We start from the raw sequence: 15,018 nt of genomic DNA on the forward strand, positions 1-15,018 counted from the left end.
GGTGTACCTTGATAACAACATAATAAATTCTAACATACCCTTTGTCCTTGCCTCCAGTGACAATCAAACCATCTTTGACAGTAGTAAACATAGAAAACACAGGGCCATTATGAACATGTTTCACAATTCTTGTTAAAGAATTCCCAGACCAAAAATAGACGTCTCCATTCATAGCTCCAGTGAAGGTCGTGTCATTCTAATGTTAACAAACAGTCATTGAACACCCTTACCAACAAAAAAAGGAAAAAAAACAATAAAGTAAAAAAAAAAGGATAATAGATATAATAAATGTCAGACTCACTGGTCCAAATGCAACTGACAACATTGTCTGCATGCTTGCATCATCCTCATATGATGATAAATTCCCCTTTTTACCCACTAGTACTCCTCCAGTCACTGTCCACCACATTACATGTTTTACTCCACATGTTACAAATGCTGTATCAGAATCAGGACGAAACTCCGCTACGAAAATTCGACGGGTGTGACCCAGACTGCTTGCAACTTTGGTACCTATTCACCAATGTAACGTAAAGAGATGTTAAATAAACTTTTTGAAACGAGTCAACTTAATCTTAAATTAATTAGAAAATCTTGAACCAAAAGGTTAAACCTGTTATATTTTTCTTAAATACCGTCTGTTTGGGGCCTTTCAGTATGTATAGAGTTGTGAGTCCCAACATTACACATGGTCGTTTTTGCACTTGGTAGAAATTTTGTCTTTATTTACAATTTTTTTTGCAACACCAAGGAATACCAAACTTTTCAAAGTTAATAATCTCCAATCAAGTTAGTACTAAAATAATTTTACATGATTTTTATGTGATTTAAAACCAAAACCTGATCAGGGTGTTTTTTAAAAAGGAAGAATTTTTTCTAATAGGGTGCTTACTTTACAATTTGAACTAAAAAAAATGACATTGAAATAATAAAAAAAAAACAGTAGGTATTAATATCAATGCTATAAAAATTATAACAACATTTAAACCATTATTTATTATTTAATTTATTTCGCACATCAGGTTAAAAAAATAACACTTTAAAATAACTTTTGTACAACTAACCTGAATAGATTGGGTAAAAAATCCTTAAACTATAATGCACAACTGCTGCAACTAAGAGAGTAATACTACCTGTGCAGCCACAGATTATCACTTAACAAATTAGCAATTGTTTTATTTAACCGAATTATCCGGTTATTTCTGCTATAACTTGCCATCCACCAAGCCTTTACAGAATTAAAGAAAATTTTTTAACGAATTTTTATGCAACAAATAAGTTAAAAAACATGCGATAACAGTAGTGGAAAACCCGACAAGTTGTGACTAAACCATTGGTAAAAGTGTTTAGCTTATGAAAAATAAGTTATTTTCTGTTATTTCACCATAGCATGCTTTGTGCTACGGACACTTTTTTAAGTGAATGAACAAATCTAATCTCTCAATCAGCAGCAGCAGATATATAAGTACGCATACCATCACTCCACTTCCATACTGCAAGAGAATGACCATCATCCAGTCCCACTGTAACGAGATACCTGCCACTGGAGCTGAATTTCACACTACAGACACCCTTTTCATGAAATCCTTGAACAATTGACAACGTTTGTTTGGTTGAGACATTCCATACATGCACCATTGGATTTGTACCAATTTGACCAGTAGCCACAATGTTCTAAAACGTTAATGGGTGTCTAGCAAATTTAATGGATCAAGTTTAGGGTCATTCGTAGCCGGTCAGCTGGCTTTTCAGACTTTACAGGGTTTTAAAATTTTATTCTAAATTTTAGGGTTCTTAAAATCCACTTCTCAAATTCATAGTATTTTTCAGTGTTATCAAGGTCAGCAAGACACACTGGTTAATGGGGCATATCTAGACAAGTTGCAATCATTGAGGTAAGTCCACTTAATGCCATTGCACCAAGAATCATTTGATTAAAAAAAAAAATTTCCAATAAAACCCAACTTTGAAATAACTTTGCTCATAACAAAAAATTATGTGCATGCAACAATAAAAATTAAAACTCAATTAAAATTTAAACCATAACCCAACATCCACACTTTAGTTCGAGATAATTCAACAAACACACTATCAAAGCATTTCAATTTTCTTTCTATCTGGAATTTTAAAATTTCTCACTTTAAACTTTGGATTCTGATTCATTGCTAAACAAATAATATCATCTGTGTGTTCTAAATAAAAGGTTTGTGTTTTCGTTTCTAGATTGTACACAATTCCAGCCCCAGCTGCATGAAAAACTAGACTGCCATCAGACGAGTAATGCAAATTATTTCTGGCATCAAAACCACGATATCCATGAATAAATTCCAATGCGAGGTCCTAAGAAAGAAAGAAAGAATACAAAGTTGATTTTAAATCAAAAATAAACTGATGCAGGGTTGTATTGGTATCTTTTAACTAGACTAAATATTTTTTGATTATTTAATAAAACTGACATACCTGGAATAGCTTCAAAAATGTTAATTATTAGAATTTACAAAGTTAGTATTACATGTGTATAGGTACACCTAACTATTAGTCTCATAAATGGTTACAAACACTCCACCCTCCTAAAAAACTCTAGCAATACTCACATTTACTTCTTGTTTACGCCTTTTTCCCTCATGAGTCTCTTGGTGAACTTTTGATTTTGCAGATGTTCCCCTGCTAACTCGTCTAAAAAATAAACACTTTTAAGTATTTATTTTTAAATTTTTGTACACAAAATATCTGAAATTCACTGACAAGAAATTCAAAAGGGAGGTATTATTTTCGACTTACTTTTTGTCTTCTTGTGACAATTCTTGAGATTGAGGTTTAGTGCCTTTAGCTTCCCGCAAAGGATTCGTGTAAATTTTACTTGTATAATCTATATTTTTCTCTCGTTCAACATCGCTGTCATACCCAGACTCTTCTTCTGAGTCTGTATCTGACTCTACGCCTTTATCCTCTGGAGCAGTGTCAGGTCCATTCTCATTAAAATCCAGAGACAGCCATACCATGACAGATGTATCAGCACCACCAGTAGACAATAGAAGACTGTCGTTATGAGCCCACCTTACATTGGTAACATGTGCCGAGTGCCCATTATATTTTTTACATTTTGCATTTTTGCCCTAAAGATAAAATAAACCTCCTATTAATCTGCCAAACGAACCTTACAAAACTTATAATTACCGAAAGTTCAAGCTTTATTAACTTTTAAAATTTTAAAGATAGCACATTATAATAAAATTACCGATAATGGAAAATCAAACAGTTTAACAAATCCAAAATCATCTCCTGTTGCTAATAAGGACCCATCTTTTGTAAGATCTGAAGCGTTTATGTCAGTGATATCGGAACCAGGTGCCCAAATTCCCTCGCAATCTTTCCCCAAAACGCCTGTCCATGTTGACCATTTAATTTTCTTTAATTCAGAACTAACAATGGCTTGTCTTGATCCTCTAGGAGCCTCAAAATATAGATGCTCCTTAGCACCACTGTTGATTTGAAGGAGTTTTCCTAAAATTTCATGACATAAGAAACAATGATAATGAACAAAAACATGTGTAAAATTCACACTATAGCTACAACAGCATTGCAAAGTAACATTTTGCCATTAATTTTGTGATCATCTTGAATTCAACTTAACTTGGCAGCATCAATATATACAGTACCGATACATATATAAACAAATATGGTCGCTGCTTGAAGTACATATTCGCAGCACACTCAGCTAACTTTGTAGAAAAATAATTTGGGTCAGTAGTTAAATTGTTCTGGAGTCAGTGGCAGGCAAAATACTGCAAAAATAAAAAAAAGATTAAAGATTTTTTATTTTTTAAGGAGGGTCCCAGATTGATCCTTTTTTGCATTGCACTTTTTTTGTCAGTTGAATAAGAACCTCATGGATTTAAAAATATTAAAAACATAATAAACAGCAAGACCATTATTTAACATCCTAAAGTAATTTCAGAATACCTACATACAACACAAAAGACAAACCCTTACCTCGTACATCCCAATCCAAGTGTGTAATGTAGCTTGATGCGCCCTTGCATATACCAACGCGGTTGTTGGACAATACATTATAAATGTCAACAAAATTATCATGAGATGCCACAGCTAAATATTTTCCTTCCCCTAAACATTTTAAGATACATTTTTCACTAAATGTATTGTTTAGTGATAATGTTATCACAAGTATATTCAGTTTAAAAATTGGTCAAAATTGCCAACATAGCATGTAAAAAAAGTTAATTGAAGCTACAGACATTTTTCTATGTCCAAACAAAAGATACAGTGAATACAAATTAATAAATAAATAAAAGGATACAAAAAAAAGGAAAAACCTACCTGGGGAAAACTTTAGGTCTGAGATTTCTTCCTTACGATGATGAAAACTTATAATTTCTTCAAGTGTGTTAAAATTAACAACAACAAAGCTACCGTCATTGAAACCCACGGCAATAGCCTTCCCATCGGTTGAGAATGCTACACACCGTCCTGGCTTTGCAAACTTCCTAGATTTGATTAAAAGATATTTTTGTAAGTCCCAAACTCGAAGAGTTTTGTCATCACTAACCGTAGCTGATATTAGTGCTGAAGGGTGGTGACATAGGCCCCAAATTTCACCTTCACAGTGACCCTAAATGCAAAAACAGTTTACACACACCAAGATAATGACAGTGAAGTCAGCAACTAACTTGTTGCATATTTGACAGCAACAAAAAGTCTGTACCTGAACTAATGATGTGATTGGTCCAGATTTGTCAATTTCACATATCTACAATGACAAAAAATTTACAACATACAAATCATCTACCAACCAGCCTGTTAGTGACAATATTACACAGCACATTGGAAAATTTGTGTAAAAAATATTGCTCAAGTGATAAAAAAGCTCCTTAAAGCTTATAAAATCAAAACATAACAAAAAAACACTTAAGAAGCAAATAAAATGTAGAGATGGAATTAAAAATATAAAGTCAGTTCGTAAAAATTTGCTGACTGTGGAGATAAAAGAAAACTCTTTGCAATTGTGGTCTGGGAGTACTATAGGTCACTTGCCATTGATCCCTTCATAATAGTTACTTTGTTGCAGCAACAATTATAGAAATAGTTGAAACAAATAATTGATGAAAAAATGGATTAGCAATTTAAAATTTCCTGTGTAGAATGGTTCACAAAAAAAGCATTTTAAATCTAAAATTGCCACTCGCTAATTAGTACCCAGAAATGGTCTACATTAATAAAGTATGAAAGCCTAACAGTTAAAATAATTAAGTTATAATTAACAGCTCTGAATCGCTGTTAGTTAATTGTAAAGCTTGTTTTTGAAAAAAAAAAAATTTTTTTGACTTTAGTTAATCCTTAAATATGCAAGGATTCAAGTTGCACACCAAAACTCTATGCAAATTACTTTTTTCTAAAACAATGATAAAGCAACTGACCTCTCCATTTTTTGTTCCCACAAGTATTTTTCCTTGTCCAAGTGTTACTGCCCTAATTGGTGGAAGGTCATGGACCAATACTTCTTTCGTTTGTCCAGGAGCTAAACTGGCTTTATTTAATGTGTAACTTTTCAGACACCTACTCATACTTTCATCCCATAAACAAACTGTTCCATCTTTACCACCTGATACATATCCCTACATAGATTTTAAAATATTTCTAAGATTTCTACAAAAACTGTAAGGAGATTTTAGGTGGCAGTAAACCTTTTAAAATATTTTTTTTCTTTCACATAATTAGATACCAGGAGTTATTTTTTTCTGTTATACCACTCTTATTACAATTTTATAGCTATAATACTATTACCGTACACCAAAAACATCCCGTTTCAACAATTCCAATTTAAACTTAAACATCACCAATAATTATTCCTTCAAATATAGTTCCAGTGCTACTTGTAAAATTTTTTCTTGTTTATTATACATTTTTAACTAAAATTTCTGCTGACTCAGCAATTTAGATAATAAGTTAAAATCATTTCATATGTCTGAAGGTCCATATTTTTAGGAAATAGTAAAGAAAATATGTATACTGAGTAAATAATTTAGTTGTTTTGACGGCTAAAAAAGGGTTACAGCCACCTTAAATCAGTGGCATAAAAATGACATAACATTACCTTTTCAAGGGCATGTATTGCAAATACTGGACCTTGATGAGCTTGTACTGTTTCTTTTAGATTCTCATTATTCCAAATGTATACAAATCCAGTTGACCCACCTGATACACATACCCCAGGCGTTTTGGGATATGTTATACACAACATTGTGTCAGCTTTAGCTTTGTCACCAAAGGTACCTCTCTTACCGGTTAGTCCACCACCTGCCTGAGTCCAAAATTTTAAATGTCGAACACCAACTGTGACAAGCTTGTCTACATGATTTGAATCCCAACGTAGTTCAAATATCTTGTCTTTGTGGGCCCTATGTATAATTTAAAAAACTTTACAATGCATAAAATAGACATAACAAGAAGTAAATAAAGCCAAAGTTAATTTTTTTATTAGGTCTTTGTTTACCTTGTGTACCTAAATGGCTAAATGATAAAGCAGATAGTATTAATCAAGTTTGTATTATGTTATACCTAGTTGTGGCTAATTTTTCACCTCTTCTCCAGTCCCAAATAACAATACAATGATTTTCATCCAACCCCACACTACCCAGTTTCTTACCATCAGCTAAAAAAACCAAAAACAATAAATAAGTTGTCAGCAGTAACAAAACAAGGCTGTGTATTTCTTCTCTTTCCTGGCTTAGGACTTATTAATCTTAAACATATATTTTTATTATATCTTACAGAGTAAACTGGAAAGTTTTATTTTTAATTTAAATGTTGCAGCATTTAAAGTTTATTTTTAAACAGGAAAATGCAAAAAGTTAAATGATAGGGTACAAAAATTAGCATGTCACTTCTTTTTTAATTGTTCAATCAGGAATATTTCATGGCCAACTAGCATTATGATTAGTTTTTAACAAAAACATAACAAAAGATAACATAACAAAGCATAACAGCTCATTACATTTTCGCAAGGTTTAACAACTTCACAAGATTCTAAAAAAATCTAATGTCTACAGCAGACTTAAGATCTTAGGTTAGATTCAAAACCCTAAACGGTACAATTTTTACTGATGTCAGCTAAAGTAATTTCCTAAGTTTTTGAATATTCCCGGGATGTGGAGCAGATTGTTCTGCAATGGAGACATTGTGAAAAGTGCAGGTTGATATTTTCAAGGATGTTTAATTGAGCTACACCAATGCTATAGTTTGTTTACAACCTACCAGTTGGCTATTTCAAAAAATGATCTGAAAAAAAGCCATTTCCACAAATGTTATAAAAGAGTTGTAGTCCTATTTTTAATTTGCACAGTCAGTGCAATAGCGTCTATATATTTAATAGGGAACTAAACACAAAAATTATTTTTTGATACGCTGTCAAAAACGGGAGGCATATGAGAAAAAATTTAGAAATGTACATTAACCATGTCTCTTAATAACAGCAATTTCTTTGCTGGCAAAATGTTGTTTTTTAGACTGGGATTAGTTACAAAAATTGCAAGTGGGCAAACAACAGCAAGTGTCCTAGGAAAAACAATTGAGAGTAATTGTTTAATCATAACCCTATCTTGAAATATTAAATTATAACTTAACAATGTAAATAAGGAAGATAATACTTTATCGAATTAAAAAGAAGATTTACCAGATTTTCTCTCACTACAAGGGTAGAGGATCAAGCCAGAATTATTAAGGGATCAAAAACAATATACCTCCCAAGTGACACAGAAGCAAAATAAACTCAAAAGTGAAAGGTGAATGTTTTTTTCACAAAAAAATAAAACTTTCTTATATGTCAGTGAAAACACTAAAGCAGGTAAGGCAAGAATTCGCCTTTAAAGCGAAAAATTTCAAGCTCTTTTTTAACATTCACTGGTTGTTAAAAATGTTCTTAAAATGTCCTTAGCTAAAATGTACTTAACTGTATAAAACGAAGGTGCAAAAAATTGTTGAGATGTTTTTAATTTTATGCTTTAGAATAGTTATATGTAATGATATTAGCAAGATCATTAAACATAATGTAATGTAATGAAATAAAAATAAAAAACGACTTTGAAAAAGTTGAATTATTTTAGATACTAGTTCAGTCATTTTCATCTCTTTTACAGGACATTCCAGTTTTAGACGATGAGGAAGACATCAGTTATTATGTATTGGAATATTAGTAAAAATCTCTTTTCACTAGTATTTCGACTATACAATTCATCTGTGATGAAATACATGTTCATAAAAGAGTCGTTATGCAAGAAATTAATTTTTGTTAAATTGTTGAACAAGTTAATGAAAGAGTGTACGCAAACCTAATTAATTTAATTTGCCTTTAATATTAACATAGATGTGTTGATGCTTAAAAAATATAAAAAGTTGATAGCCACTAATTCATTATGATGAAGATTTCTTTTAAAATATTTCCAGAAAGTTGTAACCATATAACCAAAGTGCAGTGGTTAAACATTTGATATTTACAAAACACATACAAATATACATCATACCAGAGAAATCTAAGGCGCATACACCACGCTCATGTTGACCTTTCAGTATGGAAACAGCTTCTAGTTTTTCTGCATCCCAGATGTGTATAGCTGCATCTCTGCCAACCTGTCCAGAAGCCACCAAATCTTTTATAGGATGTAATGTTAAACAGAGAATATCATCGTCATGGCCCAAATAAAATCTCTGTGAGTGAGTTTCTTTTTTGTACACAATTCCCACAGCTGCAACGTGATAGACTATTTCACCAGATTGGGTATAAAATAAGTTATTTCTACAATCATATCCACGATATCTAAAAATTTACATAGCCAGAATAAAGAAAAATGCCAAGTAATGGACATGGTGGAGCTTAGAAATTCCAAGACAATGCTTATAATTTACAGAAGTTAAAATAATTAAGTTGTGTTTTAACGTTGTGATAAATTTTAAAGGAAAAGTGAACTTATTTTAAATAAAGAGAGCCTAATTTTCCCTTAATTTAATTTAGCACTATATGGTTTAAAGGTAGCCCGAAGTAAAAAATGATGTTGGACCTATAGAGTTGAATTATAGAGCTTAAAAAGTTAGTTAACAAGTCTTTTTAATTTTTAAAGCATTTTTTCGTCTCAAGATATTCACATTTAAAGAATTTAATATTAAATTATGCTGCATAAATTATGATGTCATATTTAAGTAGTAGCGTAAATTTTGACATTTTTTGTCATCGGTAAATTTAGACCTGTTAAGGGATGTGCATTCAAACTTTATTAATGCATAGATATTATAAAGGTCAATTGATTAACATAAATGTTTTTGCCAAATGACACTTGTTTGCTTGTCCTAGGCCAAATTTATTATGCTTACCCAAAAACAAAATTTAATTTAACTCCTTTTGATGGAGCATTGGGTCTAGCCTTTTTTGTTGCTGCAGATCCATCCATTGATTTTAATTTTCTTTGAATTTTTGGCATGTCTTCTTTGTAGATGTCTCGTGAATAGTCTTTATTTACTTCCTACAAAGATGTAAAAGAAGTATATTTACATGAGGGGGCAAAGTATGCTCAAGAAATAAAAGGTTTCGAAAAAAAAAAACTTTTAAGTAACTGTTTATTAAGTGTGTAAATTTATAAGACAACCAACACTGGCCAGTTGAAGAAAAGTAGCCGAAACACTATTTGTAAGCACTTGTTTGAGCATGTATGCAATAAATATACCTCTTCAACGTCACTATCTAAAGGATCAACGTCAGATAAATCTGAATCACTAGCTTCATCATTAGATTCATTTTGCATGGCTCCAACAACACTCCCCGTATCAGACGCATCATCGCTGTAACCTTCTGGAATAACCTTCCATTGAAATACGGCATGATCAGCACCACCTGTACTAACTAATGACATGCCATCTGTTGAAAATCTCACGTTGGTAACATGTGCTGAATGCCCAGAATACTTTCTAAACTTTGCACCTACAAAATGTTTAATGTATTTAGAAATATTTTTAGTTAAAATTGTTGTGTTGTCTAAGCTATATGTCATGGTTATGAACATACTAAAACTCAAACTGAAAAATTAAATCAAATTTTTTTTTTATTTATTGAATTTTTTTTTAAGGCTTGGTTTTCATCTGCTGTTAATTCGCATTAAGCAGGTGTGTAATTGGCGTTATTTTTTTAGCGTGTAATGAAAACTGTGATAAAAAATTAGCACACCTATTTAACTCCAATTAGTGTGCGGGCTAAGTGCCAACTATTGTTAATATTTTAAAGCCAGTTAGTGCAAACCCACTTTTGTACTTAAAAATTTGAGCATAGTTTGATGTAAAAAAGCCATTTCTACAAACATTTTTTTTAAAATGGTGGACAATCAAAGTTTATCTTTGTAAGATAATAAATTATTCCTTCTAGAAGATAGTGATATTCTAAGCTGTTTTCTTTTCTGATATTGCTTTCTTTTTATTTCGTCAAAAAAAAATTAAATCAGCATTTGTTTTACTTGTAATGGAAACGACCCACGCTAAATACTTAATATAATGTTCTATCAGTCACAAACTGTCCTATAAAATGTTAATCAACTTAAAAAAATATAAATGATATAAAATACCTTTTTTAACACAGGGAAATCGAAACAACTTAACCAATCCAAAATCGTCTCCAGTGGCAATCACACCCTGTTGAAAATTGGTATCAGATGCGTTTACATCTGTTGTGTCAGTATACTTCTCCCATATGCCATTAACTTCAGGACCAAGTACAGATGTCCATGTTTGCCAATGTATAGATTCAATTTCCTCCTTTCTTGTTATTCTTTTTCCAACTAGAAAAAAAGGGCCAATTTTAAAGATTGTTTACTGTCCAAATAAATATATCCACCAAAAAGTATCCCCAGTAAAATTCAAAGGGATATGGTCCTGAGAAAAATCCACCTAATGCATTGTATTACGAAAACTGGATAATTTAAAATCAATCAAAATTCACATAAATTCCTAAATTCACAAAATAACTTTAATCAAAAGGCAGGAATATAATAGGCAACAAAGACAAAATAAAAATAAATTCTGTGAAAATAGCATAATGTGAATATATACTCAGCATTAGTACTATTCTTAAGAGCATTAGCTATTCTTGGCATCAGTGATTGCAAAGAGGAGGCATAAAAGAAATCCAAATTATTTTACATGTACAATTAGACCACACTGAAAAAACGTTTTTAAACACTGAGATTGTGCAACTACAATGTGCAAAACACTCAAAAACCATACCAGGCATTTTGTAAAACAATCTCTCAGCTGCTCCAGAGTTTGTTTGTATGTAACTACTATCTTCAGACCAATCAATATGAGTTATATAGCTGGAATTTCCTTTGCATTGTCCAACACGTTTGTATCTGTCTTGTATAGAGTAGATATCCACTAAGTTATCGTTGCTACCTACAGCTAACAGGGTTCCATCAGGAGAATATTTCATTTCATGTATAACTTCTTTGTGATCATGTATATGAACAAGTTCAGATAAATCTCTAAAAAATTTTAAAATATACATTAAAATACAGTGTCATATAAAGCAAAAAGGAAAGAGGAAACAACACAAAGGTACTACCTTCCTTTTAATATTCGAAAAGAACCGTCACCATGTCCTACAGCTAAATGTGCACCATCAGGAGAATAAGCCAAGGATCGTATAGTTTGATCAAATGCAGTTTTTGCAAGTAGGCTTTTACTAGCCATATCCAATAACCTATGAACAGATGCTATAATTAAGTCATCCAAATAGTAGATTTTCCAAGCTTGAACATTTAGTAGATAGATTATGTGCCCTCTTTGAATCAAATATGTAGAAAATGTAAATATTTTTGCTTTCAGCTTTAATGTAATTAAGTTACCAAAGCTTTCAATATGAATATAACGATGGTTCTAAATCGTGTAAAAACTGGGTTCATAAAAATATTTGCATCCGCTATCCTCACTAAAAATAATTTGAAATTATGTTGTTTGTTTTGATGAAAACAAATTATATAACGATAGGAAACTCCAGACTGTTGCAAAATGATCACTTTCCAACACCGTTTTTGTTTTAACAGTATAGAAATTTTCATTAATAATGACCTCTGTCTGTCAGTGAACCAAAGTTTCTTCTTTAAAAACCAAGGGCTTTGTAATCAAAAACGCCATTTTAATCCACCTATATTCACGTTAACAACCCCTTTTTATGTACATTGCATTTAACAGTTGGACAAGGATGCAGGAAATATAAACGACAGATGTTGCCTCATAGAATTTTCCATGGGCAAGAAACTATATTTATTTAAATTTCAAACTTACAAAACGAATATTTTTAACCATAAAGAAGTTACTTGCATAAGTATGTGTTTTGCAGAACCTGACAATGGATAACAAACAAACAAATCAATGAGTGTACCTCACAGTCAGGTCATCGCTACCAGTAGCAAAGACATTTTTCTTTGGATGCATAGCTAATCCCCACAATTCACCTTCAGCATGTCCCTAATAAAAATTTAAATATCTAAACCACTACGAATATAAAAAGCAAAGCCAAAATACACAATACTGGGAATTTAAAATTTACAAATATCAAATAAAATGATATTCCCCTTATAGTTAATATCAAGTTACCCACTAATACAAACTGTTGCAGTCCCAGTGAGAAAAATTTACCCCCACATGCACTGAGTTGCACACGTAAATTACTCTGCATGAGTGATGAGCGTGTGATCAGTGTAAGCAGTTAAAAAAAAAATTTATGCACCTTTTTTGCCCTTATTTCAAACCATTTTAAATCTTTCAACAAGAAAACCGTCCGGTTTGATCACACATTCGTATTGTACACATACTTTATACTTAAATATTGTATTGATTATGTTTGTATATCTTGTATCCAAATTTTTTTGAAATTCGAATAGAATATATATCTACTGGTTTCATTATTTTGGGTATATTATATAAAGCTACACGATAATAAGAAAACAACAAAAAACGCTGCTATACGCAAAAAAAACAATACATCAACAAAAACTTTTGGTCAAATATAGCGCACTATTTCTGATGGCTTTGATTTTGATACTATTCGCTCCCCTTTCAACTTTTCGTTACCACCATGACAGACCACAGCCCATACCAAATCACACATTTCTATGAATGTGTGAAAAAATTTAATTACTGTGTTTTCAGCGCAAAACAATTATATTTACTTACACATTTAAAACATTTTTTTATTGCATATTATTTTAATAGTCTTCTCAGGTAATTAAGAAGATCATCGACCATCTATTTCACTTTTTTTGTATTTGTTTTAAAATATTCTTTAATAAACTAGTGTTTGTTTTTAAACTAGGTAATTTTCGACAATTCCAAAGATTTATTTACAAATTTTTAGTGACTTTTACACACCATGATTAAATTCAAAAGATTTTTTCTAAAAATTACATGTCAATTTATACAAAAGTTGCATATTAAGAGCAATAGAAAAATTTATGCTAGAATAGTTCTAAAGGCAGTGAAGTAATATTTATTATTGATAAGTCCTTATATATCAAGGCTGTTGAGTCACTTCTTGTGAATCCGTCTAAGTTTTTTAAGGTTATTTTTTAAGGTTAATGTTACCATTATTAAATATACTGTTAAAGATCATTTGTTTTCTAAAGAAATTGTTCACCAACCTCATCTTGAAGAGACTATTGATATAGTTTACCAAAGAAAGAATTTTAAAAACTTTTGGAGTTGCTGCCACTGAATCTTTTTTTAATGAAATTTATTACAAACAAGTAAATGGTGTAGCCACAGGCAAATTTGTTTATGTGCTTTTTGAAAAATAAGTGGCTTAATAATTGTCCTAAGGACTTGAAATCCTTTATATTATAGACGTTACATTGATAGTATATTTGCTTAATTTTCCTCTTCAAACCAAGATGGTTTTTTTTGTCACTTATATGAATTTTCTTAATCCTAGTATTCGTTTCACTAAAGGCTGAGAAAAATGGTTGTCTTTCCTTTTTAGATGTTTTAGTGAGTAAAGAAAACAGGAGTTTTTGCACTAGTTTATCTTAACCCACCTTTAGTGGTGTGTGCAGTCATATTGACAGTTTTATCCAGAATATTTTAAATGCTGTTTAATTTTGTCACTCTTATATCATTGTTATCGTTTTATGCTCCAACTATGTAAAATTTATCAATAAGATTTTCTTAAAATTTTCCTTTCCAAGCTAGCCATTAAAATTGTTTTTAAGAGAAAACTATTTACAATGTTACCTTTTCTTTGTAGTTATTCTCTGCAGGTTAGGACGCATTTGTCATAAATGTTTCATAATTAGCTGCCACGTTTTTCTCTTCGTTTTATATTTAGTTCCACTTGCAGACTTCGTATTTTTTTCAGTTAAAGACCGGATTCCTAAGTACTTACGATTTGGCCTTGCTTACCAGTTAAGTGTGTTGGCTGCAACGTCACTTATTATGGCAGTCACTTTAAGGTCAAAATGTGTGAGCACTTAGGGATATTGCATCTTACCAATAAACACATTACCAGTTCCTATCATCGGTCTGCTGACCGGGATCATAGATATGAAGGTGATTATGTTATGCAGTGACATTAATGATTTTAAGTTAACCTTGAAGGAGAACCTACTCATTAATCGAGATTAAACCATTAATTCACTGCAGACATAACTATTTTAGCATAACTTTTGCTATTTTTGTTGATATACAATTTTTATATAAATTGACATGTAATTTTTAGAAAAACTTTTTGTATGTGACCATGGTGTTCAAAAGCCACCAGAAATTTGTAAACAAATCTTTGGAATTGTTGAAAAACGCCTAGTTTGAATTCAAGAAATCTGCGCTACATCCTTAGTTTTATGTGAGCGGTAAATCACTTGCTTAAAATTATTTCCGCGTGTGTGGAAGTGTGCGTGTGCAATGACACGTGTCTCCTGACCAGGCCTACCATTGTTGCTATATTGTACAACAGACAATTCAAAATCACACTAC

The 15,018-nt window shown here is 31.5% G+C and overlaps 1 protein-coding gene across 3 annotated transcripts in view; it reads right to left on the reverse strand.

Moving 5' to 3' along the window:
- The window catches only part of LOC130656490 (echinoderm microtubule-associated protein-like 6), a 55,322-nt gene that overhangs the window by 31,245 nt on the left and 9,059 nt on the right, over positions 1–15,018 (reverse strand). For all 3 annotated transcript variants that reach the window (XM_057459351.1, XM_057459353.1, XM_057459352.1), the window contains exons 8-27: positions 12,434–12,519; positions 11,615–11,752; positions 11,278–11,534; positions 10,620–10,832; positions 9,732–9,985; positions 9,382–9,530; positions 8,538–8,830; positions 6,577–6,670; positions 6,113–6,416; positions 5,436–5,633; positions 4,724–4,768; positions 4,339–4,630; positions 3,994–4,125; positions 3,239–3,504; positions 2,782–3,116; positions 2,595–2,676; positions 2,140–2,340; positions 1,476–1,674; positions 302–513; positions 39–196 (exon numbers count right to left, since the gene is read on the reverse strand). In XM_057459351.1, coding sequence (XP_057315334.1) covers positions 39–196; positions 302–513; positions 1,476–1,674; positions 2,140–2,340; positions 2,595–2,676; positions 2,782–3,116; positions 3,239–3,504; positions 3,994–4,125; positions 4,339–4,630; positions 4,724–4,768; positions 5,436–5,633; positions 6,113–6,416; positions 6,577–6,670; positions 8,538–8,830; positions 9,382–9,530; positions 9,732–9,985; positions 10,620–10,832; positions 11,278–11,534; positions 11,615–11,752; positions 12,434–12,519 — 3,908 coding nt within the window. The remainder of the gene's footprint in view (positions 1–38; positions 197–301; positions 514–1,475; positions 1,675–2,139; positions 2,341–2,594; positions 2,677–2,781; positions 3,117–3,238; positions 3,505–3,993; positions 4,126–4,338; positions 4,631–4,723; positions 4,769–5,435; positions 5,634–6,112; positions 6,417–6,576; positions 6,671–8,537; positions 8,831–9,381; positions 9,531–9,731; positions 9,986–10,619; positions 10,833–11,277; positions 11,535–11,614; positions 11,753–12,433; positions 12,520–15,018) is intronic.

Source organism: Hydractinia symbiolongicarpus, chromosome 9 (assembly GCF_029227915.1).
Source record: "Hydractinia symbiolongicarpus strain clone_291-10 chromosome 9, HSymV2.1, whole genome shotgun sequence".
Lineage (NCBI taxonomy): Eukaryota > Metazoa > Cnidaria > Hydrozoa > Anthoathecata > Hydractiniidae > Hydractinia > Hydractinia symbiolongicarpus.